The sequence below is a fragment of the Aethina tumida genome, chromosome 5 (genome assembly GCF_024364675.1).
Source record: "Aethina tumida isolate Nest 87 chromosome 5, icAetTumi1.1, whole genome shotgun sequence".
Taxonomy (NCBI): domain Eukaryota; kingdom Metazoa; phylum Arthropoda; class Insecta; order Coleoptera; family Nitidulidae; genus Aethina; species Aethina tumida.
Window position 1 is genome coordinate 21,253,311 of NC_065439.1, and position 27,224 is coordinate 21,280,534.

General features: G+C 32.1%; 4 protein-coding genes and 1 pseudogene across 4 annotated transcripts; 1 reads left to right on the forward strand and 4 right to left on the reverse strand.

Moving 5' to 3' along the window:
* Positions 1-567: 567 nt before the first annotated feature.
* Positions 568-1,723, reverse strand: LOC109604285 (shootin-1). The gene is made up of 3 exons (XM_020020811.2): positions 1,619-1,723; positions 1,407-1,570; positions 568-1,350 (listed from the first exon to the last, which is right to left on the reverse strand). The coding sequence occupies exons 1-3, from the start codon at positions 1,673-1,675 to the stop codon at positions 669-671; spliced, it is 903 nt and encodes a 300-aa protein (XP_019876370.1). The 5' UTR covers positions 1,676-1,723; the 3' UTR covers positions 568-668.
* A 102-nt stretch (positions 1,724-1,825) lies between these two features.
* LOC109604276 (26S proteasome regulatory subunit 6A-A-like) lies at positions 1,826-2,717 on the reverse strand (annotated as a pseudogene).
* A 256-nt stretch (positions 2,718-2,973) lies between these two features.
* LOC109604278 (shootin-1) lies at positions 2,974-11,089 on the reverse strand. Its single transcript, XM_020020803.2, has 6 exons — positions 10,845-11,089; positions 5,295-5,526; positions 4,340-4,526; positions 4,040-4,286; positions 3,820-3,983; positions 2,974-3,763 (listed from the first exon to the last, which is right to left on the reverse strand). The coding sequence occupies exons 1-6, from the start codon at positions 10,851-10,853 to the stop codon at positions 3,082-3,084; spliced, it is 1,521 nt and encodes a 506-aa protein (XP_019876362.1). The 5' UTR covers positions 10,854-11,089; the 3' UTR covers positions 2,974-3,081.
* A 5,289-nt stretch (positions 11,090-16,378) lies between these two features.
* LOC109604288 (transmembrane GTPase Marf) lies at positions 16,379-21,185 on the reverse strand. Its single transcript, XM_020020813.2, has 8 exons — positions 20,957-21,185; positions 20,155-20,456; positions 19,883-20,103; positions 19,529-19,828; positions 19,369-19,476; positions 17,868-18,154; positions 17,289-17,813; positions 16,379-17,237 (listed from the first exon to the last, which is right to left on the reverse strand). Exons 2-8 carry the CDS (start codon positions 20,363-20,365, stop codon positions 16,592-16,594), a joined length of 2,298 nt encoding a protein of 765 aa, XP_019876372.2. The 5' UTR covers positions 20,366-20,456; positions 20,957-21,185; the 3' UTR covers positions 16,379-16,591.
* Positions 21,186-24,674: 3,489 nt separating this feature from the next.
* Positions 24,675-26,922, forward strand: LOC109604284 (uncharacterized). Its single transcript, XM_020020810.2, has 5 exons — positions 24,675-25,091; positions 25,142-25,450; positions 25,506-25,667; positions 25,716-26,076; positions 26,129-26,922. The coding sequence occupies exons 1-5, from the start codon at positions 24,716-24,718 to the stop codon at positions 26,643-26,645; spliced, it is 1,725 nt and encodes a 574-aa protein (XP_019876369.1). The 5' UTR covers positions 24,675-24,715; the 3' UTR covers positions 26,646-26,922.
* The last annotated feature ends 302 nt before the right edge of the window (positions 26,923-27,224 follow it).

Here is a 27,224-nt window from a genome sequence, read left to right on the forward strand (position 1 = left end):
TTAATTTTAATAACACAGATTTGATCATTAAAAATCCATTTCAAAATTAAAGTTGCTGTATTTATTTCCATTTCAATTCAGAAAAAATATATATAACACGTAGAGAAAAGTAATACAGTAGTTTTTAGTTTATATAGTATTTTTAGTTTTTATACTATATAAAACAATAATGGTAAATTAATATTATCTTAACAGTTCACATTAAATAAAAGAGTTATAACTAAAATATTCAACATTTTGCGAAGATGCTAAAATAAAGACCATTACCATATTTCAGTTTTATGATTTGAAGAAAGTTAAAATGATTTTCGTAAAATATGAACAAATAAATAAACGTATTACTTTACTCATGAATATTGTTTTAGTATTTTATATTTATTTTGTGGTGTAATAAAATAATTATTAAAAATTTTGGTACCACTATTTAGAAAAAGCGTACCATTTACTTAAGCAGTCACTTTTAAATATTTATCGCCACTTATGTTGCGACACAATTATTTAACAGAATAATGTAAATTTGATGTGACAGTTTGGAAATTTAAGAAAAGGAAAATAATACCACCATAATATGTTAAAAGTATATAATATAAAACAAGTGTAAAATATGGCAAAATACAATAATTCAATAAAAAACAACCTTACCTAAGAATTCACAAGTGAATAGAATTTTACAAGAGAGCATCACCAAACAATTGGCTTTGTCTCTTATTCGGTGTCTGCTTCAATTTGCACCGAACACTTAAAAATTCTGACGTTCTAGGGCGTTCGTTCTCTTTATCTTCCTCCTTATTTTTCGTCTTCTTCAGAGTAAAATTTCCCTGCTTAATGGCATTAATGACGTCATCGTTTACGGTCGCCTTCAATCCTTTCTTTGCCATTTTTGATGAGTCCTTACTTTGCACACTACTTGTGCCCGCCTGATTTTGTTCGCTAAGTGCAGAGCTTTTTATTATTCTTATTGGCATGGGAAGGGTTAGTGTTGGCAGTGGTGGAGGAGGTGGAGGAGGGAGTGAAGTAGATGTAGCAGAAACTAGAAGTGAATGCGAGAATTTTATTGTTCCTTCTGCCCTCTCAACTTGATTAATAACCCCCTCCAATCTAAATTCGATGATTTTTAACCTTTCTTCTAAAATTTTAATATGATAATTTTCTTGTGCTTCAAATTTTTTTTGTAAAGATTTCAGTTCTTTTTCATGTTTGTTTATTTCCTCCTCCAATGTCTTCTTAAGCTCTCTGGTTTCTGCCAAAAGCATAATCTCTTTTCCGATTTGGATTTTCAAAGTTAGTGAAAGTGCCGCACTGTAAGCAAGCATTACGTTTATGTCATTTTTGTTCTTTTCTGATTCACTTCTGAAAAGTTATGAAAATGTCATGGCAACGTTTTTTAGTTAAAATGTTGCACCCACCTAAGCTCAAAAATTTCATTTTTTTGATTTTCTTCCAGTTGTTTGGAATCCTCCAGCTGTTTCTTTATCTTTCCTGAAACGCTTAGCAGTTTGCCATTAAATTTCTGGATTACCTCCAACTCTCGTTGCATCATTTTAGACTTCTCCCTTTCATATTCCAGTTCCTAAAAAGTACAATGAGAACGTTTATTTGAAAATGAACGTCTTCTTACTTTATATAATGCGCAAATAATGGTAAGAGATCCATCGCATAGAATCATTCTTGACATTTTTTTTTGGCTAAGCTCTGACAATTCGGAAGTTTGTTTGACTTTTGGAATTTGTTTTGTTGTTAAATCAACTTCGGTTTGTAGTTACCATAGATTACGTTAAGTTTTTTGTTTTTTTTATATTAAAACAAATTTGATGTGCTCATCCATTTAGCTCAATAATTCCAACATGATGCGTTGTACTTCACGATCTCCAGCTCTCTGAGAATCAAATCTTTTGGTGCCAATGGCATCCAATACATCGATAAATATAATGTACGGAGCTTTTGCTTTGGCTAAAGCAAATGCATCTCGAATCATCTTGGCCCCATCTTCTATAAACATTTGCACCAGTTGTGGGCCTGCCAACTCAAGAATGTCGATTTTGTCTGAGCGGCACATGCCCTAGCTAATAAAGTTTTTCCAGTTCCTGGAGGGCCATATAATAAACATCCTTTTGGTGGATGTATACCAGTTTTAATAAGCTTATTTTTGTGGGTGATGGGAAGTACAGCTGCTTCAATTAACTCTTCTATTTGCTTATCTAAACCTCCAATGTCGGAATATTGTTGAGAAGGCTTTTCATCCACTTCCATAGCTTTGACCCTGGAATCATATTCTCTAGGCAATTTGTCCACAATTAGGAATGTATCGTTGTTCACGCCAATCAGATCGCCCGGTTTCAATTTCTTTTCATTCATCATATTAATTATAGGAAGGAAGTAGCCCTGGCGAGTTGTAGTTTTTATAATTGCTGACTTACCATTTGGTTCGGAACGAAGCTTTCCTCCAAATCAACATCTAATATTTCCAATACGTTAGCGACTAAATAAGGAGGCTTCTTGTTCGTGATAATTCTATCTTGGTTATCCATTGTTTTCCACTCGATTCTTTCCATTTCGACGGCAATTCTGCGCAACTCCCATTTCATAAGTTTCGTTTCGTTGCCAATTCAGTGAGTTTGTCTTATAATCTCATCTGTGGACTGTGTTAAAATTTCTTCGTCCAGCTGTGGGTTTTCTTCTTCCCGTAGGAATTTATCTTCTAGAGTGGATATTGCAAATTACAATTATATTCAATCAAGTTTAAAATTAAGGGGATTTAATTACTAATGGGAATAGAAAAATAAAAATAAAAACACTACAATGTGTCACAAATCGTTTTACCTAAAAAATGTATGTATGTATGTTGACAAATTGAAACATTTGTTTATTTTTGAATATTTTAGTAATTTATTCCATATGCAGTGTCTCAACACATTTTTTTAATCAACATAAATTTAATGTGATACTTAAAAAAAGGAAAATAATAAAACCATAATATGTTAAAGGTATATTATAAAACAAAAGTGTATAAAAATATGGCAAAATACAAATAACTCAATAAATGTCAACCTTAACCTAAGTATATACAAGTAAATGAGAATTTTACAACTGAACATCGCCAAACATCTGGCTCTGCCTTTTTTTCGGTGCCCGCCTTAGACTGCCCAGAATATTTAAAATTTCCGACACCGCTTTAGTGCTCTCCTTTTCTTTCTTCCCTTCTTTATTTTTCGCTTTCTTCAAAGTAAAGTTGCCCAGCTTGATGGCGTTGATAATATCCTCGTTTACGCCCGGTGGTGAACCTTTCTTTGCATCAGCAGCATTTTCTTTGTCTTTGTCCTTGTCATGTACGCCAATAGTATCCGCCAGATCCTGTAAGTTAATCCTGGATCTTCTTTTAACTCTTATTGGGACAACCGGTGGTTCGGACGGAACGACCGGCGGTGGTGGAGGTGGAGGAGGAAGTGGAGGTGCCTTCAAAAGTTTAATGGTTTCTTCCGCCTTTTCAGCTCGTGTAACAGCCTCCTCCAGTTCAGATTCGACGATTTTCAACCTTTCCTCCAAGATTTCAGTATGGGAGTTGTCTTGGGTCTCCAATTTTTCTTGCAATGCATTTAGTTCTTCTTCATGTTTGTTCCTTTCCTCCTCCAAAGTCCGTTTAAGCTCTTCGACTTCTTCCAGCAGCATCATTTCGGAACCGTTTTCCTCTTTTAGACCTTGCAAAAGTAACGTGCTTTGATGGGCTAATACGTTTCTTTCACGTTTGTAATTTTCCGATTCGCGTCTGTAAAATTATGAAAATGTCATGAGAGTGTTTTAAGGTTAATAAGAATGTTGTACCTTAGCTCCAAGACTTCGTTTCTTTGTTGTTCGTCAAGTTCCTTGAGTTCTTGGAGTTCTTTCTTCATCATCTCCGAAACTCTTAGTAGTTGCTCGTTATTTTTCTTCATTTCTTCAAGCTCTTGTTGCAACGTTTTGGTCTTTTGCTTTTCACATTCCAATTCCTAAAAAGTACAAAGGGAGGTTTATTAAGAAAACCAACTCAATATATGAAACTTACTTCTGACAATTTGGAATTTTGCTCGATTGCCTGGAATTCGCTTTCCTTCAGAGAATCAACTTCTGTTTGTAGTTCGGCAACTTCGGTGCTGAGTTGTTTGATGGTTTTGTTAAGATTTTCAATATCCGAATCAGATGTCGACTCTCCAGAGTCCACACCTTCATCCACGGTATCTTCGTCACAAAGTATAGTTCTTCTTTTAAGCTCTTTGTTTTCTTTGTACCAATGCGAGGCATCTTTTAAGGCCCTACACAAAAAATTGTTGGTACCCCAATACTGATTAAACAAAAATATGTTTACCTTGTCATTGCACTCGTTTCCGTCTCGTACTGATTCTTCAATATTTCATATTCTTTGTACAAATTTTTGGAGGCCATCGTGAGTTTGGTGTGTTCTTCATTTTTCTCGAACAGTTCAGTTTCAAGACATTCATGTTTGACTTGCAGGTCCAGGTACTTCTTGTTCACGTCGTTAAAATTCCTCAAAACTGTAACGACAAAATGGGTCATTAGATGGGAGAAAATGATCATTTCGCACAGATTTCAAACAATATTAAGTTGTCGTGCAGTTAAAAAGTGTGCAGGTGAGTAAAACGTTCTCTCCGGATATGGCATGGTGTTAATGAAAATAAAATGCCTCGATGGCGAGCTGTCTGCACTTGCACTCGCGAATGTGAGAGGAAAAAAACGGAAACGTCACCGCAGAAAGTTCAGTCGAACCGGTAATCACGTAAATTGTACTTTCCCCACGATTAACTTATTTGTAGGGGTTTGAAACACCGACTCTCATCACAAATTGAATCACTTTCTGATGCTGTATTTGTTGTATTTTAAGGAATGTTGATCTATAATTATTTATGTCCAGATATGTTAATTAAAGAAGAATTGAGTATTTTCTTCGACACTGGTGTAAGCCATTAAAATTATGTAATAAACTGAAATTTATGCAATGTTAATAATAGCTATTATTATAAAAATAAAATTTTGTTAATGCCTTTCTTAATAACAATAATGACTAAGTGTACGATTACAAGTTTTGTGCTAGCTGTTCTTATAACGATTGAAGTATTTTTACAGCAGTTATAATTAGATGGGAACGTATGAATTATTCGTGGCACTTAAGAATCCACTAAGAGACTCTTTTAATTAAGTAACATCTTTAATTGTTTGCCACTCAAATTCCACAGAGCTGAGAGGCCAACGATCTGGAAATTTGCACAGACCGTTTAATATTTAGAATGGGACAGATTACTTACGTTTTTCTTTTTCGGATAAAAGTGTTTTTCTCTTTAAGTCACAATCCTCGAATTTGTTCCTCCACTTGTGAGCTTCTGGATTGTTGACTGGGATCTTTGACTGGAAAGCTGGAGTGGATGTCTGTCGCACCAACGACCTTTTTGGAATGTTGGACACTCCATTTAGTTTGGTGGACGGTGAGATTCGACTGGTCGATATGTTGCTCATTTTTTGTCGTTGTTCTCTATCATTCTGAAAACCAAACATTAATAAGCAACAATGATAACGAATAATATTATTTTTATATTGATTTTACTGGGGAAATTTTGGTTTATCAGTTCTTATTAATAAAAAAAATTGATAGTAGTAACATAATATTTAGGTAATCCTGAATGGTGTGATATTTTCTTGGTATTTTCCCATTCATGACTGGAGTTTATCACGAAATATCAATTATTTATGAAAGATAATATCATATTGTTGTTCGAGCGTCTTTAATGCATGTTCTCCTCATCTACACGTAATAGTAAAAATATTCAACTCAAGTCATTGTTCACATAAGTCACGTAATTGTCCAAATCACTGTGTTTAATGTTTTTGTATGCAGCGCAACAAGGTAATAATTTGTTTGGAATACGTGAGAATAGATTTCGATTTTTATAACCTCCCCATAAAACCAAACTGTTGCCCCGTCTAATTTTACTTCTAATTTGTCTGCTGCTGATCGTAAATCATAGAATTAGAAACAGATGTATGACTAACTGGACCCATTGATTACATAATAGTCACACCAAAATACATTTGCCTTTTTATTAACCACCATCTGGTTTTTATTTAACTGCACTTCAACGGCTCTTTGTATAAGCAACACGTTACTTAATTATTGTATCGACTGGTTTGCGTTCATCCTGATTAATATTTACACGTATCTTATTGCAGCCGGCTTAAAATGGAAACGGAACCCAACGCCATATTTCTAATCTATGTGGGTAAAATGTTAAACACAATACGCTTTTAACTCGGAAGCGGAGCTAGAATTTTAATTGCTGGTGTATTGTTCCACCGTCACAAAAAAAGTGGTTAAAATTAGATATGCAGGGAAAAGGAAATGGTATTTGTGATGATGACTGCCGGTGGATTTAGATAAAAACATCCATTACTAACTATTTACACTAATATAAATTAAATATGAATGTAAATTGCTTCTAGGAAACTTTCGGTTTTTTATTGATTAATTGGTTTACTGGCGGATATTAGAAGTTGTATTTTTGTGAAACTAAAGCCATTAACACCGAAATATTTAAATGTGCAAACAATTTTCTTAGAGGAGTGTAAATACCATCCTTCCAAAGACTTTCTCTGCAAATTTCTAGAAATGGTTGGCAGACAATACTTTTAAAAAGTGACACAAATTTTCTATAATAAAAACGAAAAAAAAATCAATTATTAGTCCATTAACCTCTAAACAATACACATGTGAGAGATCCAATACGATTATTTATCGACACACGTTCTTTAGAATTTTTTTTTGACGTGCCTACTTTTACTTTTAATGAAGAGTACCGTTACAATAAGCACTTGTTCGGACTTGTATTTCATAATATTTAATACACACGTAGCTTTCTAAGCATTTATCTCTCGGAACAGTATCGATTATTACAAAATTTTTCTTGTGTACTTAAAGAATTTGGTACATATCAGATTGTGTAGTCTGTGTTTATTTTAGCAATCGCACAAGTCACGTATTACCTTGATGATATTATAAAAATGTATTTTTAGGAAAATGCGTTTCAGAAACCAAACAAATAATTACTACAACGTACAAACATTGACCTTTCAAACATCTTCATGCTATTTCGTAAATGTTAAATAATATTGCATAAAAATAGACCATTTGGGCATTCTTTCGTATGTAGGTGTGGGTGGAATTTATTGGGAGTATTTTTACTGAACGTTCACAAAGTATTCGTAAAATATAACGGTAATGGAGAATTTGAAATCTTGTTGAGAGATAGTGATAAGGTTACGTCAATAGAACATTATCCTGAATGTTCTGACAATGGAATTAATAAGTTAGGTTATGAGAATTTTTTAAGTTTTCGATAAAAATAACTGAAATGGGGAATTTGAAATCTTGTTTAAAGATATTGATAAGATTATGTCAATAGAACATTATCCTTAATGTTCTGATAACGGGAGTAATAAGTTAGATTATGAATTACATCGAATATTCTTAAAGTTTTCGTAAAAAATAACGGTAATGGAGAATTTGAAATCTTGTTGAGAGATACTGATAAGGTTACGTCAATAGAACATTATCCTGAATGTTTTGACAATGGAATTAATAAGTTAGGTTATGAGAATTTTTTAAGTTTTCGATAAAAATAACTGAAATGGGGAATTTGAAATCTTGTTTAAATATATTGATAAGATTATGTCAATAGAGCATTCCCTTAATGTTCTGAAAACGGGAGTAATAAGTTATATTGTGAATTACATCGATTATTCTTAGTTTTCGTAAAAAAACGATAATAGACAATTTGAAATCTTGTTTAAAAATATGGATAAGATTATGTAAATAGAGCATTATCCTTAATGTTCTGATAACGGAACTAATAAGTTAGGTTATGAATTACAAAGTAAGAATGCTTACTTCTTATAAAAAATAACTGTAGTTTGTAATTTGAAATCTTATTTAAAGATATTGATAAGATTATGTCAATAGAACGTTATCCTTAATGTACAATTATGATCAAATTCTTTTATTTAATTCTAATCCAACTTAACTTTAGATTTACAGACTAGTTGGAATCAATTTTATGTTATCAATTCCATGAAGTAGTAACGGAGAGATGATTTAAACACGTGTAATAAAAAAGTTATCAATTCATGGTAAATTCATGTTGACAAAAATGAGTAACACAATTAAAATATAGTTTATCTCAAATGTAATAAAATCATGATTTTTTTTATTAAATTACTTAACAAAAGATAATAATAAGCAATGATTCAATTAAGTGTTTATACGTAAAAATGTAAACATTGCTATAAAATGACCACAAGCATGTGACATCGAACATTGGTTAAATAAATTTCTTTTAAAATTATCGTGTTCTATAATAATTTATGAGTTTACAATGTTCATACAAGTATAAAAGAAATTAATAATAACAAGTTTGTGTTTATAAAATGATTAATGCCGTATTATTTTATCGTTAAAACCTGAGAACAGTTCTGCCACTTTATGCACCGTTTGCAGGATTATCGCCGCAATTTCCCATATCAACCTGTAAACGCATTTTTACGATTAAAAACACGTTTTGTAGTCCCATATTTTATGCAGTTTCATCACAATAACATGAATATTAATGATAATAATAAGTGTCTTGTGACACGAACTGAATTAAAAAAAAGTATATATATATATATATTGGAGGTGAAACAATGGTGAAGTGAAGGGACTTCATATTTACAAACAAGAAAACGGTTTTTTTTCGCAGCGCGGCACACAAAACAGGTTTCTTGTCCGTAAAAGAGATTAGCAATTCCGATTTTAGCCCGGTTGCAAAATATTCCGATATCGGACAAATGCAATTATGTGTAGTATTCGTTTTATTCAACCTGTCGCGGTCCGTATATGGAACAATACGCACACATTGATTGATTTCTAATTCATTACTATGGATATTTTCTACACATTCCAGTTTGGCTCTTATTATTTTATGCATTGTTGGGTGCAATGCGTATTTTTATTGCTGGTGTGATTTAATAAGTAAATTGTTGTATAATAGAGTATAATAGGTGAATTATGTACAGTAAACACCTGGACGTTGACAAGCCATAAAGATGTATTACGTTATTTTGAGTACATATTGTGTGTTTATTGTACATAAAAAAAGTAATATTGAACGATTGAGGTCGCCAGGAAATTTACAATTTATCAGGTACATGAAAAAGTATTTTAGGCTTTTAACGTCTAATTTTAAGTTGACACAATTCTTTAAAATAACTCAACAAAATTATGAAAATTTTTTTCCCAACGTTTATGCCATAAGAGAAACATCCCGGGTCCATACCTATGAGAATTGTCCTAATCAGCACATTTTTGAAAGGCTCATTTGCATTGCGTGCAACGAGACAACTAGTAATTGCCAAACGTCTAATTGTGTTATTCTTCCTTAATTTACGTGGAATCCTTCTGTTCATCTTTTTGATAAAATTGCATAATGCTTCTTTATAATGGTTGGTTTAGAACAGTTTAATAACTGGAATATTTATAAATATATAGATTATTTTACATGAGATATTGTTTAATTTAAACATGCTACTGGTTTCAGTATCTTAACGTTGCTCATCATCAATATTATTTTCACATTTCAATTAATATAACCAAAGTCGCTTCCAGCACTTCTCCAATCACTTTTACTCCAAAAAATGTTTTAAACACGATATAAGAAAAAAATAAATGGCATAGTAAAAAAGAAAATAAAAAAGCTTTAAAAGCTTAGTAACTTATTAAAATATATTAAAAAATATGAGCTTCACTACTTGAATTGGGTACTAGTACCTATATATTATAAAACAAAAGGGATGTTATACAAAGTATTAATGTTGAATTAAATATTACAGGGTTAATAATTAAAATTAAAGTTGTTAAATTTATGTCTACCTTAAAATTATGTAATATTTTATAGAATAAAAGTTTTTATAATAATATATAAAATAGCAATAGAAAATTAATATAATTTTACAGTTCACTCACATTAAACAAAAGAATTATGATTAAAATTAACATTTTAAAAAGTTGCTATAAAAATGGCCAATACTATATACACAGATTAATAGAAAATGTTAAATATAATTAAATAAAACATGAAGCAAAAATGTTAATTACTTTTTCCAGTAGCTAGTATTAATTCATTGGTCTTAATTAAGGAAAGTAATGTAAAATTAAAATAATTATAATATGTACATCAACAAATAAATATTTATATACCCCCAGATGTTAATTATCTAAAACCATAACAATATTAATCAATTTTTTATATTATATCAGTAAATATTATCGCAATCTTGAATAGAAAAGGTTTAATTAAATTTTGAAATACAATAGTTGAATTACAATGCAGTTCCATTGTTTTGCATATCAATTTTATTATTGACAACGATGATTCACGAATACACAATTAAGAACTTAAGAATATTATTAAGAAAAATTATGATTTTGTTTTCTTGTAAAGTTCTTCAAAATAGACCCAAACACTAATTGTATATAAAATGAAGAATGTTTGAAATAGTTTTGTAAAATAATAAATCAATTTTGTCTTTGTCTTTTGTTTGAACTTTGAAACAACGTAATAGATTCAAAGAAGGCTTTAAAAATTGTCTCCTTAATATTCTTTGCAATTTTGAAACCTTAATTATGGTCGTTAATAATATGCAACAACGGCTCTAACATCACAACAAGCACCACACCGACCATTATGCCGCAGCAAAAACAACAATCACACCATAAAGGTAACCGATAATAACACTAATAAATAAACGGCCGCCAATTAAAACGAACGTACCAGGAACATTGGTCTGGTCTCCTGCAAAACATCAACTCCAAAACTGTGTCACTGGACTGCAGTACCAGCACAACAAAAAAAAAAACGTCACTTCAGTCGGATGTGCACTTGCGAATTTTCGCCTCACGTACCCGCTGCTGATGGTCGTAAACAAAAGACCGCGAACACAAGGTGGAGGGCGGTGAAAGTCGTGATCGTGTCCTGCTATGCGAAGCGTACTGCAACGACTGACTGACTCACTGGACGAACGAGTCACATCAGAATACGATTGTGGACAGACAAAGATTCCTGGGCGCGAGATGAAAGAGGGAGCGTTCCATGGTGTGTACGGCTTATCTTGAGTACACTACGCATGACACATTTAGCAAGTTAGTAGATGTTAGACACCTACATTCTGGAATCGGTTCGATCTGGACCGAATTTAGGTGGACGAAGCTTTTCCTTTAATTTGCCGTTAGATCGTTGATGTCTAGCAAAATTAATAGTTTGGAGATGAAGGTGCAGCCATAACTTCTTATCGTAATGTTGTCTTATATCTAATTATAACTATAAAATTAAAAAGATAAGATGATTATCTTAACTTAAGTAAGAAAATTAATACAATTTTGTAAACGAAGATAATTATTTTAACTCAAGCCGGAAAAAATGACATTAAGTAATTATCAACAAAAATATTACTTTCAGAATTTTATTATTAAAAAATCTTGATTGTAGGGAAAATATTTTGAGACTATGTAAGACAAAATTAAACCGCATTAAATAAATTACACATTTAATTACATTTCAATAGGATCAATTAACTTACCGTGAGAGTAACTTCTACACACAGTATAAAGTAGACAGTCAATTAATTATTTTTTGTCATGAACCATATTATTATTGGCAAAACAGATTAAACTTCAATAAAAAGTATTATGTGAAAGTAACTTTAAATAACAGGAAAACCTACTAAAAACTGTTTTAGAAATGTGATATAATTAAAATGCCTTTAAGGTGTTATTTATATTATAGATAAAATTGAATCTTGAAATTGATTTAATAAATTAAGTACAGTTATGCTTATTTCTGAATACTCACTGATCACAGCTATTATATTCCTGTTAATTTAATTGTAAAATATTAATAATTGAAAAATGTTCATTCGAAGTTAACGTTATTTAGAATTGTGAGAAAAATTACTAAGATCTATTTTTAAATAATTAATCCAATTCGATAACTTCGATTTTTGATCTTAATTTAAGCTTTTTGTGAATAAATGTTATAATTCACTACAATCAGTACAATCAATCTAAAACCATAAAAATGTATATATTTTATAATAAATTTAATCACTCTTTATATATATTTTTAACACTAATTTAGTAATAAAAAACCATGATAACTCTTATCACAATTATATTCCAAGATATGAGGTTTTACGAATTTAATTTGTAAATTTTATTTTTAGATTAAATTTAATTGATTACACTAATAATAAAAAGAAACCGTTGAAAAACAGGCTTAAGTACTGCATTCAACTAATTATAGATTATCTTTTGTTTGACCAACTCATCTAATAAAACCTTATATAACATAATATGTAGTCTGATATTCGGTTACTCCACTTGCCGATTAATTTCACGGGCAAAAAAATCGTCAATTGGTCACGGAACATTTACTTTTTAATGCCGGATAAAGTATGTTCTCGCACAAAAGTATTTGGGTGTGCCCGAAGAAATTTAAATACAGGTCCATTTATTCGTCGACTTTCGTTCCGAGTTTAATAAACGTTTTCACCCGTGATTTTTTAAGATAAACTGTTTCAGCACCGACGAAGAAAGTCATTTTATTATGTGGGCGACTGAATGAATGAAATCCCAGATTTTGTTAATGTTCTCCTCGTACGTGTAATTTTGAAATGGATTCGAAGAACTGTTAAGAGGTGTGCGACGCTAGAAAGAGAGAAATATGAAACTTGTAGCTTATTTGAAATTTAAGAGGAATGTTGGATTATGAATTTCAAAATGTTCGAACTCATTTCAAACATTTGCATTTTTATCGACCCGATCTCTACGAAGAAAAACCATAAGCGGTTAATATATGCCCTGCCAATATCTGACGACACCATCCGTCAACAGAAAATATTCAATTAACGGTACTAAATCCCATATACAAATTAAACAGTTACTTTTGTAGTGCCTAGGGCTCGGTCACATAATTAATCAAAATGTGCTCATTAGGCGGCCTCTCGGTGAAAATATTGGATTAGGATCCATTAATTGCTTCATTATATTCCTTGAATGTATTTAAATAATTGCGGATACAAATTGCTTTCCTTATAAAATTAATATGGACCATAGTTTAAGTCTGCTTTCTTGCTAGGATGTTGTAGTTGCAGGAACTAAGCCAAATGAAGCGTACTTTCTCAAAGTCGTCCGCGTTCTATTTTATCAGTAAATATGGATATGAGTATGAGGAATAAGGAATAAGGAACAGTAATGAAAAATACTACGTACTAAATATGTTGCACTAAAAAAGATTTAAGTTTACTTATTTTTTCTTATTCCAGCGTTAAAAATAAAGTTTCAAGTTCAGCATTTAATTATGAATAAATAAATAATTATATTCCTTTAATTAACTGCAGTACATATCTCATAATTACGTTTATGCAATTTTTCAAGGTAGTTTAGATTCGCATATGCGTTTTAATCAAGTATAAAATTAGGATGTATAAAATTCAACAATTATAATGCCTTTGTCTATAATAAATTAACGTTAGTAAACACTTAAATATCACTGATTACGTAATAATGAAGTACTAATACTGCTAAACAAAACAGTTATTTTCTTTCCATTTATTTTTATTTTATGTGAACATTAAAATTAACTAAATATTTGTTTAGTATGGTCGTTTCCTTCGACTTGAGAAACACCTGGCTTAGAGAAACGCCTAAGGGACATACATTTATGTCTATTAAGGATACATATCTCTTCAGGAAGAAAAGGAATTCTAAGAACCTTCAAAATTAACCAACCGAAAAATCTTCTTCAGAATTTTACAGTTAATTTAATATATGAAGAATATACAGTAGTGGTCATTTTTACAGCAACTTAAAAACTATAAACTATAAAATATTTTTGCCATAACTCTTTTATTTAATGCGAACTATTCAAATAATATTAATTTACTATTGTTGTTTTATTCAGTATTATTAAAACTACTACATTCTTATTCTATAAAATATTACATATTTTTTTCTGAATTGGGCTGGACATAAATATAGAAACTTTTTAACTGTTAATTATTATTATTATCATTTAATTCAACATTAACACTTTGTATAAATGTTCAGTTATCGATTTTCTTTGAAGTTTTTCAAAGTCAGATAATTTTTTTGTAGCTACCACTTGAAACGATTGACTTATTTAGCTGTAAACTCTTAGACATCTCTTCTTGTTTCTCTAGGTCTGCTAGTAAATAATCTCTTTAAATTCACAGGGAGAAATGAAGGAACATAAAGTAAAAAGTGCAATTTTTTAAAAGAACAAAATTAGATTGACTAATTGTATAGTAGGCACATTAATATGAGAAAAAAGAAACATTCGATCCCATTCAAGTAGTTCAGCTTATATTTTTAGTATATTTCTAAAAAGTTTCTATAATTATGGCCACCACTCCAAAGTCAGAATCTTTTATATCAAAATATTTTAAGATGTGCAAAACGTAATTAATTGTTTCTGCATTATTTAATTGTGTAATAATTATACCCACGTTCTGAATTGTTAAAGGATCAAGGTCAGAAAACAAAAATCTTAAAGTCCCTTGTATATAAATTAATCCAATTTTAAATAACAGCATAATTAATTCAAACGTGTGGGTTGTATTTATATCATCGCAAGTGGGATGTCCACATAATGTTCGTCCGACTTTACACAATTGCTGCATATTTTTTAAGTAAACGTTTTGACAAAGATAAAACGAACGGAAGTACTAGAAATATGAATAAACATTTATCAGTTCGTACTCATTGTCTTCGATATAAACAATGTGGTTTCTTATTTTGTTACTGCGTTCCTGAGCAATTTAAAGACGAGTTAATTGTTATTATTCAATTAATTTTAATTAAGACGGTTAAGGCTTGGCCTAATTGGATTGTTCATTTTTGCTTTTAATACAACAATACTAACCAAAACTTGTTAGTTTAATATTTGCTTCACTCATTATATAAAATAAAATTATCCGTTCACTCATTTCCACAGAATTATGCCGCTCTTTGGCGAAACCGCGGACGCAAGAATGCAAATTTCTTGTTCAAAAATAAGGTCACCGAAACAAAATCACGCAGACATATAGTAAACGAAGCGACCTGTCGGGAGTGCCTAATAAATCTGCGAAGACAAATGTAAATATGTAAATAACACATTACACCGTGCATTTCTCAATTAATAAAAATACAAATAGTTAACTTTCTAAGCTCATTCATGAGATGTATTTAGGCCTTCCTTTCGACCCAACCTCCATATTAATAATTAATCATAAGCCCTTAGTTGATGTTCCTTAAACAAACCGCTTAATTTTACATAACAATGCATCATGCATCCGAACCTTTGAATATTAATGCACAAATTTATCAGTTCATTGACATGGATAAGTAAGGTCAGCTTTCAGATGTAAACGTTTTGTATCATTGGAATACGGGAGACTAATGAGACAGCGTCGTTCTTACTTAAGGCACTTGTATCTGCTTACGAAGATTTATGGACCATCATCTTATTATGTACTTATATTACGGTGGCTTAATTAATCCATTGTTTTATTGTTTTTGAAAAAGTAACAAAATATAATTTTTGTAATACTATTAAGGGTTTTCAAGTGGTTAATATTATTGAAACTGTGGACAGTTTCGACTTTTAATCTCTTATCAGGTTATATCAACCATCAAATTTATTAATACAATTTTGTAAGAGTCAAATTAGTGTAACTTCATTATCCATTATGTAATTAATTAAGGACAATAATATAATAAAAATTAATAGAAAATAATAATATTAATTTTATTAATATCATAATACAGTTGCAAAAGCAATTAAAATGTTTTATGAGATTTAAGAGACAATTCTAGTAATGTCACAACCATTTCTGACTAGTTATTCAAATTTTTTATATATCATTCTATGTCATATAAAATGTACTTTATACTTTAAAAATTGGATTGAATCTCGCTTGTTTTATTGATCATAAAAATGAGACTTATGAGTTAAACATGGTTCTAGTAACTAACATCATGACTATTCTTGACCACCAGGTTATTCAAATTTTTATTTATCATATTTGCCATTAGATTAAACTAAAGAAAAAATCTGCTTTTAAACATTAAAAAAAATTCAATGGTGAGCTGGCTAAATAGGTAAAGGGTGCAGTATGTTTTATTGATTATAAAAGTGAGTGTAAGATAAATAGAAATATATAACCATAATTCCATGATAAGACTACATGACATTATGATAAAAGATAAATTTAATATAATGTAATAAAAGTAATAAATAAAAAACGGTTTTGTGAAGGCATTGTATATTCCACAACAACTAAATATACATAATTGTACAATAACAAGATCTTTTAACAAACCAAAATTAACAGAACGTAATTGGGTTAAAATATCTATACATATGATGTATGCGCAATATGAATAATTACATTTATTGCACATATATCGATTAGTCACCGAATAAAGGGTATTACAAAATTGCTAAGTGTTTGGTTCTCGTTAATTATGAATTTTAAGATACGCATCCTCAAACAGTTCCAGTTCATGAGACAAATAACTGGCTTTGTTCCTCAACACTTTAGCCTTTCCACTAGCGTTTTCTAAGGTCGCAATTTCCAATTCTAAGTCTTTCAGCATCTTGTCCATGTCACTGGTGGATTCATCGACCAAATGACATAAGCGAGCGAAAGTACCGCTCAGTTCCTGCTGAACTTGATGGCTGCAATTGGCGGACGTGAGATCCACGATCATCCTAAGTTTCTTGGTTGCGTGGGCGACGTATTGCTTCTTGAACGACCTCTCTTTAGCTTTGTTAGTCCATGTCAGCCTCTCGTAGAAATACAAACAGCTGTAAATTGCTCCGGTCACGGCGATGATCCTCCAGCCGACCGTTTTGAACAAAAACCCGGCCACAATTAGGCAACCCATGGTGCTTTGTGATGTCGCACCCATGATAGCTATTCTCGACAGAAGGGACCAATCGTCTATGCTGGCGGAGGTGTACAGCATTCTCCCGTCGATTTGATCCGTTGGTGTGTTCGGCACCAAAGTGTTGTGGGGGCTCTCGCGCTTATTCTTTAGTGCCAACAATCCACCGCTGCTGCCCATAAATCGTTGGATGAGTGTCGTGATGCCGTATGAAAACCTGTAAATTGGCCATTAAATATTTATGTTTAATTGAGTCCAGTTGACTTACCTGAACTCCAGATCTTCATGGAAGTCGGCACACAAGTTATCACAATTAAGCCTGTACAAAATTTCAAATGGCTGCCTCCTGGGCATGATGATGTTGCTGGCTGCCTTCTTAGTGTCGGGAATCAGTTTCTCCATTCTGTCAGTCATCTCCCTCTGACTCGCCTCCATGTTCATCGCCAGCGCTGTCGACAGTCTTGCCCTCAGGTTCGAACCCAGCCCTGTTTCGACGTGAAGGTGCAACTCCTTCTTGTAAACGTTAAGCACCAGTGGTTCCGGATGGAAGGGCAGGTTGAACTCGTCGACCAAATTGCTGAGACGACGGATCTCCTCGTTCAGAGCCTTGGAGACGCGTTGTTCCACATCTTCGACCATGTGGTGGATCTTCTGTTTCATCTCTTGGGTTATAACCATCAGTTGTTGTTCTGTGTAGTTAATTTTGTCGTGTAATTCCTTCTTCTGTAACATTTTTTCTTCCTTAAGTTTGACCGCATCGTTATAAACGGACTCCAGTATTTCACGCAGTTCACTGCAAAAACATTGAACATTACATAATTAAATAATGAGGGAGGTTTAAACTTACTTTGCTATAAACTTTCCCCGCTGCGAGTGCTGTTCGAATTTGGTTCGGACGGCTGACTTTGAAATACATTCTTCGAATTTCCTTTCGAAGTCTTGAAATTCGAAGTAGCGGTTTTGGAAGCCCTCCGTTAACGGTGTGGTCGTTTGTTGTCCTTGTTCTGCTAATCTTGTTTGTAGTGCTTCTTTTGCCGAAATGAAGAATATCCTTTCTTCTGCCTCTTTAGGTGTGCACACTTTCAATTCTTTAACCAAAAAGTCGATGGCGCGTTCTTGGTGTTGTTTACGGACCTATAATACACAATTAAATTGTTTTAAACCATTAAATTTGTATGTCAATAATGTAGTTATGTCTGTTTTCACAAATAATATGGGTACAATTGGCAAAGCATGTCTGAAAGGGTCAGGTAATCCCTATGCAATCAGTACAAGCGAATTTTAATAAATGTATCGAAATCTATCTATTCAGTCAAGTATTGCAACAAGCTGTTTTGTTTCGGAATTTATGAAGAAGCCAATTTTATGTAAAGAGACATAATAACTAAGCAGTCTAAGAGCTATATTGTTTAAAATTAAAAGATGTGGACTGATAATCGTACTGTAGATAGATTTTCATGTTTGTGCATTTAAAGGTGTGTTAAAATAATGAATTACATTTTTGTAGCACACAATAATGTAATAAAAAACAATAGAAAAAGCTTGACAAGAAAACTCACCTCTTCCTGTTCATTGCAGTGCTTTTTATAGAAAACATTTCATTAATATGATGGAACAGGTACAAAGACTACTAAAAAGTTTTATGAGACTGAATTCTAGTAATATCATTACTCTTCCTGACCACAATCAGTTACTCTAATTAACTTCAGGATAAAATAAACTATGGGATTAAAGAAAAAATGTACCTTAGACGTTAAAAAATCTTTTAAAGGTGAGCTGTAGATCTAAACCAACCAAGGATATTGAGTGCAGCATGTTTAAGGTGTTATTGATGATAAAAATGATAGCAAGATAAATAGAAATATTCAAGGTGCATCTTTTAAGGTAGACAATTTGAATTTGCAGTTCTAGACATACAGATTTAACAGTGTGAGACTAAATCTTCAAATAAAAACCACCCTAAACACAAATACAAAATTGGAGAATTAGAATATTAATATTATTTTAACAGTTCACATTAAATAAATGAGTTATGGTTGACACATTTTAAAAAGTTTCTATAATAATGTACTGGAATTCCATTGGTATTCTGATTTTTGAATTAATTCAAATTATTCACTTCAAAAGACACTCCTTGTAGAATCATAAACTTCCCATGATATATTACATGACTAAATGCACATATTAATGTGTCCAAATTACGATTTTAATTTATGTATTTAATCTAATCTAATATAATTCTTGATTTCTATTAGATATGATATATTATTAAATCACAAGAGGAAGCTTATAAAGTCTTTAAAAAGCTAAAAGCCAAAATAACAAAATTTCCACATAAAACCACTCACCTGATCTAAAAACTCGGGTTCAGAGGCGGATGCATCCCACCTGTTGTTCAATATAAAAATGTTCGGTTTCGAAAGTCTCGTTGAAACTTTGTGGAAAAAGTTTTTCTCCTGCAAACATCTGCATCAGTTTAAAAACATTTAGATATTTAAACAAACATACAGTGACCATGAGAGTGGACTCGGCGTTAGCGACCAGCACGAACACGTCCGCATCCAGACAATGCTTCTCGATCCACTCGTCGAGATTGGGTGTGACGTCCACGCCGGGGGAGTCGACAAACACCACGTCGTCTCTGAGCAGCAGACATCGATTCTTCGGCCAGTAAACCTTAACCATCTGAGACTCATTCAGTTTTTCCTTGCAAAGTGCATGGGCCAGTTGACCCACCGATTCGACCGCACATTTTTCCTCCGAACCCTCGAGTATCAGGTACGGTTCCTCCGATGACGATCCTTCAACCTAAATTACATATTAACACACACTTTGATTAATTTTGAATAGTGAAGTGATTACCTGAAGGAAACAGTTTGTGGTGTGTCCAATGCCACTGGGCAAGATTTTCTCTCTCAACATGGCATTTATGACAGAGCTTTTACCATTGGAAGTTCTTCCAAAAAAGGCGACTTTCATGTGATCCCTGCACAATACATCTTTGATACCATGTACTTTACTAACAAACTCTTCTGTTTGACTGATTTTGTCTTTTGTGATGATCTGTTGGTTCTTCTCGATTTCTACAAAATCATTCTATGTGTTTAACTCTCAGGATGTTTTATAGTGCTTACCATGAATGTATTCAACAGTATCCTTGACATAGTCCTCAATCTCAGTAAAAATATCGTTGATCTTCTTCTTGGCCTTGACAAATATCTGCAAAGGTGAATTGTCAATGGATGTCCGTCCCCTGGTGTCGTTCAACACTGTGGTGACTGGAGGACGGTTGTGGGGGCCATCACCAGACATCATTGATATTGTGCGGTTCAAGTAAGCTGCCATCTCATGCAAAAGTGTGGTTTGTTGATTTGTTTTTGTGGTGCTACTATCTCAACATATATCATGCAGGTCTCTATCTTACACTCAGGCCAAACTGAAACAAAAAAGAACACAAGTAAATAAAAGTTCCACTGTAAGAAGCAATTGGTATGGTTACATGTGAAATCTAAAAATGTACATTATGTCATATGGCAAGGCAATTGATCAACTTTGTTATGAATTTGTCAATAGTAAGTCATTTGTACATTTATTAATTGTTTAGTAAACAAATTAAGCAATTCAAAGGGGTGGAAGTAACCTAGTTACTCTTTAAGTTTGAGAATTCAATCTATTTGTAAGATATGACTAAGCACACACTTAACACAATATATTATGATAAGAAGAATAAACCTTAAAAGGAATAATAAACAAAAAGCAACTGCGGTCACATTATAAACTACGCCTTTAACTGCATGCTAAAATTAGTGTTATTATTAACCTGTTCCTTTTGACCACCCATCCTTGTCACGTCCTAACCTTAAATTTATTTACGTCTTATTGATTAAAACAAAAAGTACACAATTGCCGTCTTTTACAATTACAACGAATACTTACAATTTGTTGTGGTAACTCTTGTAATATATAATTTAGTTAAGTAATATTTGCACTAATTTAAGAAATTTTGATCAGCTTTGACAGATTGTCACTAATAAATTGATGTATTTTCATTTGTTTCGCACTTGTAAATATCATAATATTATGTCTACTATCACATTAATTCGGCTTGTATTTATTATTGATAATTACGTAAGTAATAGACAATTTTTATGTGTAATTTCGCCCAATTGACACACATTGAATTACGGTGTTGTCGAGTTTTGTAATTATTTCACAGATTTCAGATTTCATCTGATAATCTTCTTTGAAATAAAAAATAAATTGCACTAAATAAAGAAAGTAATAAAATTTAAACAGGATAATCTATTCACAAATTTATATCTCGTAATTATTTTATATGCTATAGAAACCCTATATGCGAGGTTGCCACTTTTATATTAATACTTAGTTTTTAGGGTAAAGTAGTATTCCGATGATTGGATATTGCAGTTTAGATGCATTATACTATTTTTCATTATTTAATTCGATTTCAATTTTATTATAAAATATTCTCTAGACTTTTCCAAGTAAAGTATTAAATAGGATCAGGATACTTTTTTAAAGTCTAGTTGATAGTTATTTATTATGATATTTTTTTAATTTGTAATTATGTTATAATAAATTATTAAATTAATTTTTTTATATTATTGAAGGTAGTAAAAATCTTGAGCTTCCAAAGTTGTGTACTTTTTAATTTTAATATAAATAATTATTAAAATGAATTAAGTAATTGTGTATATCTTCGTATAATCTTCGTGCAGTAATATTTAACAGATAGAAAACTGCTCCAACATATATTTGTTTGTATATATTAAAACAGATGGCTAACAAAAATTGATGAGGAAATTTTATTTAATTTTTGTATTTTTAAAACAAATTTGGTTTTAATAGCTATTATATTCTTAATATTGGTAGCTAATGTTACATTTTATGTGGAAATAAATACTCTTCAACATGTATTTAAAGACAAAAAATACTCTTTTACCACTACTTATATTTTATTAATATCACAATTTCAATTTATTAGTAATAGTAAATTAAGTGATTCTTATATATCTGTATAGATAAAAATAGATTTTTATTCGGTTTATAATTAGTGCAACTTTTCTGTACTTTACAAACTTAAAAAATGAGGTTTTTAGGATTGTTTATTATTTTTTATGTTTTAGGTAATTTAATGAGACATTCATTTAGCTTAATTATAAGCTTAAATATTCGTTCGTTTTATTTTTTATCGCTATATTTATTCTTCATACAATTTGACACAAAATTGATTTCAGGAATTTAATATTTTGCATGTTTTTTATTTTTAAATATGTTTATTAAAATTTACGATTCGTTATAGTAGAGACCAATAATGATGATCATTAAATTAAATTAAGAGCGATTCGATTATCCAATCCACGGCTACATTGGTACTTTCATTTTGCTTGGTTTGTTTATTATTTGTTTTAGCCGGAACAAACAGAGAGACAAAAATTGTAAAAATGTTGCACCAAAGTAAAAACGTTTATTTCAATATTCACACACACACACACACACACACACACACACACACACACACACACACACACACAAATTCCATACGATCATTTTCCATAACGATCAAAATCCATTCTATCATTTTACATACGATTAAATTCCATACGATCATTTTCCATACGATCAAAATCCAGACGATCATTTTCCATACGATTAAAATCCATACGATCATTTTCCATAGTAATGCATTATGGAAAATGATCACTATGGATTTTGATCATTATGGAAAATGATCACTATGGATTTCGATCGTTATGTATTTTGATTACTATGGAAAATGATCGTTATGGAAAATGATCATTATGGAAAATGATCGTATGGATTTTGATCGTTATGGAAAATGATCGTATGGATTTTGATCGTACGGAAATGATGTTTTTAATGAATTTTTGAGATTCTAAAACCTTTTTTTTTGTTTATTACGTAATTTTCCATACGATCATTTTCCATAATTGGTACATCTTTTATTCGTAATGGTGATGACGTACGCACATTTCTCGAATCTATTTTAATGGGAAGCATGAGTCGAGGCTAATTGCAACAGCAAATTCTTCGTTGGCTGTATCCACCAAAGGAAACGTAAACAATTTGTTCTCCGCCTCCATCCTCATTTGTTCCTCCAACAATTCTTGTTCTCTTTGACGTCTTGCTAGCTCTTCCTTCTCTTCTTTAGTCAGTTTTTTAGGTTTCTTATCCTTACTTTTTTTGCTCGATTTGGTGCTCTTACTCTTTTTAGAGCTTTTGGTAGGTGTGGGTGGGTCTTTTGAGCTCTGACTTCAATCTTTTAGGTATAAACCATTGTTCGTTAAGTCTTTGAGTAACGTAATGCCTTTGAGAATTGAACAAGGCACTAATCATCAAAAACTGAAAACTCGTAGAAACTGGAAAAAAATATAAACGTAACAACTTTCAAGGCACATTAAACACACCTACTATTCCAAAACCATCTGCTAAATCGCCATGACCATACGATCAAAATCCATATGATCATTTTCCATACGATCAAAATCCATACGATCATTTTCCATAACGATCATTTTCATTTATGGAAAATGATCGTATGGATTTTGATCGCATGGTCGAATTAGGTCACTTTATGTTTTCAGTAATTTCTCACGATTTTAATGAATTTTTGAAATTTAGTAACTACTAAAATGTCAAAAAATAAAAACGTAAACAACTGTTTTCGTTTTTAGTAAATATTTACGTTTTTCGTAATTGTAGCAATTAATGCATTGCCACTCATACGGGAAATTTTCTTCGAAACTTTTTTTACAATTTTTGTCTCTCTGTCTGCTTGTTTGTGGCTAATCTCTGAAATGGCTGGACCGATTTTGACGGGACTTTTATTGGCAGGTAATGAGGAGTATTTTAGGCTACTTCTATTATTTTAGAAAAATTCTTTTATTTTAGAAAAATAATAATGATGCAATGTCCAAGTACTGTCCAGTACCACGCGCAGCTCATGCGCATGCCACCACTTCTCCCACCAACGATTGATTGATAGGTATTCCACCGTTCCGTTCTTCTTATCTTATCTTTTCTTTCAATTCAATATATTTTGTTACATTTTTACTGATTTCCTTTTTTACCTTTAAGTAATAATTATAAATAATTATAAATTAAGTACATTTGTGTTCAATATTCAGATTTACATTGAAATTGAGAAATTATTTATAGGTTATTTTATTTAGTTAGTAACGTAGATAGTTGTTTTTTTCTAATATTTAGTTATGCCTAAAAAAAGTCAAATAACTCTAAAAACATGAGAAAGGTTAAAATCCAAAGACTGCGACGTGAAAATGAATCTGAACAAGATAGGGAAAGTCGTCTTACAAATTGTAGATTACGGATGTCCATGTCTAGGTTGAATGAGAGTAGTTCTAAGAGGAATGAACTATTACAATTAGATAGAACGCGTCATTCATTGTTAAGGGCTCAAGAATCTTTGGAATCTCGATATCACCGTCCAGAAAACGATCATACTCAACACATTAACGGACGAAGTCGCGAGTACAGCTAGTATATTCATAAAAATCTTCCCTGATTGTTGATTTGATTTTATTTGACACCTTTCACCTCGTTACATTTTAGTTTACATTGAAATCTCTGTATACATGTCTCACATTTTTAACAATTCTATCAAACTGACATTGACACATTTTCATCGGGATAATGTTGCCAGATAAACATTCTGGTTCTGTAGCCTTTTCCGCCGATGTTACCTCAGCTGAACAACCGATTCCACCGCCTCCAAATTCACCAAACGAACAATTTTCTTTCAATCTAGAATGTGAACAATTGCCGTACATATCCAGCAGGTTGGACGGGATCCAACTACCTGTTATCCGTGAAACGGGGGTGAAGGCCTGCATCGATTATTTGTCCGAGTATTTCGACTGCAGCAGATATAAAATATCGACGTCTCAGTTTTGGTTCTTAGACATATTCACGGATTGGCTGTGGAGACTGCAAGATGAATACTACTTCCCGGAGGAGCATCAAAAACTTATTTTGCAGTGGTTAATCTACGTTCTCAATCTGATAAGAAGTTAGAGTGACCATCTGTGGTATTGCTTAGGGTTATAAATATGATTTTAGATAATCCAAATATGAGACGGAGGGAGATTTTTAAAATATTCCGAGAAGCAATCGGCATCGCCGAAACAAACATACAAACCGGCGTCGTTTTGGAGCCACCCGAAAAATTATTCGCACTGGTTAACTTCGACGAACTTGAGGGCTCGGAGTCTAGTGCCAGTGATGAGTTCGAAGATGTAAGCGAACCCGTTACTCCATCAAGCATTTCCGTGTCTTCTGATGGAAGTGGTAGTTGTGTAGCTTTAGAATTCGATGAGGAAGTCGAAGTTTTTAAGCTTCCGAAGGGACCGTGTGCAAACAACACCGAATGTTAGTTTAATCTGTACAAATTTCCGTTAAAATTTAATTTGTTTCTTTGCATTAGGTTTGTCTACAGACGTTGAAACTCCAACTAATTCGACAGACGTAGAATTAGAAAATGATTACGAGTCCTCTTTCGATGGTGAAGAAAATAAACAAGAAGAAGAGGAGGATTTAACAGAAATTCGTGACACTGACACAGACTTGGAAGTTTTTGATCCAAACGGTAAAATAAAAATTATGTATGGTGTTATATCACCAATATATTTTACAGATTTCTTTTTGGCAAATGTGGACTCCATTGAGAAAGACTCTTCGAAGAAAACCACTTGTTCACACGCCACCTTAAGATTTAATGCCAGTCGAATCAAAGAAGAGGAAGTGCTAAAAGCTTGGTTTGAATACCACATGTGGCAGAGATGTATTGAGAACATGGATAAATCTTCAACCGGTTGTTTTCCTGAAGTGCAAGGTCCTGCCGCAAACACTTCTTCAGAAACCGTGTTTAATCCGGATGACATTCAGTATTGGAAGAACTACATGGCGGAGTGTGATAGTTTGATCAAAAAGACGAACGAAGTTATTTTTATTAATATGTGTGCAGTCATGGCGATTAAGCAGATGGTTTTGGAATAGTAGGTGTGTTTAATGTGCCTTGAAAGTTGTTACGTTTAATTTTTTTTACAGTTTCTACGAGAGTTTTCAGTTTTTGATGATTAGTGCCTTGTTCAATTCTCAAAGGCATTACGTTACTCAAAGACTTAACGAACAATGGTTTATACCTAAAAGATTGAAGTCAGAGCTCAAAAGACCCAAACCTACTAAACAGAAAACACCAAAGAAGGATAAGAAAAGCAAGAAGGGCTCCAAAAGCTCGAAAAGTAGCAAAAAAAGCAAAAAAAGTAAGAAAAGTGTGAAAAGCTCTAAAAAGAGTAAGAGCACCAAATCGAGCAAAAAAAGTAAGGACAAGAAACCTAAAAAACTCACTAAAGAGGAGAAGGAAGAGCTAGCAAGACGTCAAAGAGAACAAGAATTGTTGGAGGAACAAATGAGGATGGAGGCGGAGAACAAAGTGTTTATGTTTCCTTTGGTGGACGCAGCCAACGAAGAATTTTACAAGGGGATATTTCCCAACTGGACGCCACCAAAGGCTGACAAGGGCAAAAAAGGCAAAGCTAAGGGAAAGGGTAAAAAGAAAAAATAATCTGATATTGTAAGATTTACATTGAAGTACAATTATTTTAAATTAGTAGTAGTTTCATATATTTTTTTTTTTTTGAGTCGTGGACAGGTGCAACGTAAATTTTTCAAATTTCTACCGGCACAAATTTATAAATAAACAAGATCGTCACACAGCGTCAACTTGAACCAAAATTTTAGACCTGTTGCTAAGATTAGCCTCGCACTCATGCTTCCCATTAAAATAGATTCGAGAAATGTGCGTACGTCATCACCATTACGAATAAAAGATGTCACCAATCTTAAGTAGTTTCATTAACCGGGTTATGATTTATTCATTTCGCAACTGCAGTCAGTTAGTTAATAGAATAAATATATTTTGCATACTTGTCTTCTCAATTTTATGCTCATTATTCAATGAATTATTCTTGTCATGTATCAATAACTTTTGTATTGGAAACGTTTGAGCTTTTTTCTGTCAAAATTTTCATTCATAAAGGCAAAACATTTTCCAACACGGATTGTGATATTATTAAGTATACGTCATTCATTTAAATTTTATTTGGAAACTTTGCCGTAGCGAAAGATGATTGTTTGGAACGAA

What these genes read in the sequence shown, in the direction of transcription:
- LOC109604285 (XM_020020811.2), bottom strand. Translation starts at nt 1,675, where the DNA reads ATGTCAAGAATGATTCTATGCGATGGATCTCTTACCATTATTTGCGCA. An exon ending in TTATTTGCGCATTATATAAA is followed by an intron (nt 1,571 to 1,618) that starts GTAAGAAGACGT and finishes TGTACTTTTTAG; the next exon opens with GAACTGGAATATGAAAGGGA. An exon ending in AATGAAATTTTTGAGCTTAG is followed by an intron (nt 1,351 to 1,406) that starts GTGGGTGCAACA and finishes ATAACTTTTCAG; the next exon opens with AAGTGAATCAGAAAAGAACA.
- LOC109604278 (XM_020020803.2), bottom strand. An exon ending in TTTATCCGAAAAAGAAAAAC is followed by an intron (nt 4,527 to 5,294) that starts GTAAGTAATCTG and finishes TTGTCGTTACAG; the next exon opens with TTTTGAGGAATTTTAACGAC. An exon ending in GAAACGAGTGCAATGACAAG is followed by an intron (nt 4,287 to 4,339) that starts GTAAACATATTT and finishes TTTTTTGTGTAG; the next exon opens with GGCCTTAAAAGATGCCTCGC.
- LOC109604288 (XM_020020813.2), bottom strand. Translation starts at nt 20,365, where the DNA reads ATGGCAGCTTACTTGAACCGCACAATATCAATGATGTCTGGTGATGGC. An exon ending in TACTGTTGAATACATTCATG is followed by an intron (nt 20,104 to 20,154) that starts GTAAGCACTATA and finishes ATGATTTTGTAG; the next exon opens with AAATCGAGAAGAACCAACAG. An exon ending in CATGAAGATCTGGAGTTCAG is followed by an intron (nt 17,238 to 17,288) that starts GTAAGTCAACTG and finishes GCCAATTTACAG; the next exon opens with GTTTTCATACGGCATCACGA.
- LOC109604284 (XM_020020810.2), top strand. Translation starts at nt 24,716, where the DNA reads ATGTTGCCAGATAAACATTCTGGTTCTGTAGCCTTTTCCGCCGATGTT. An exon ending in GTGTGCAAACAACACCGAAT is followed by an intron (nt 25,451 to 25,505) that starts GTTAGTTTAATC and finishes TCTTTGCATTAG; the next exon opens with GTTTGTCTACAGACGTTGAA. An exon ending in AAGCAGATGGTTTTGGAATA is followed by an intron (nt 26,077 to 26,128) that starts GTAGGTGTGTTT and finishes TTTTTTTTACAG; the next exon opens with TTTCTACGAGAGTTTTCAGT.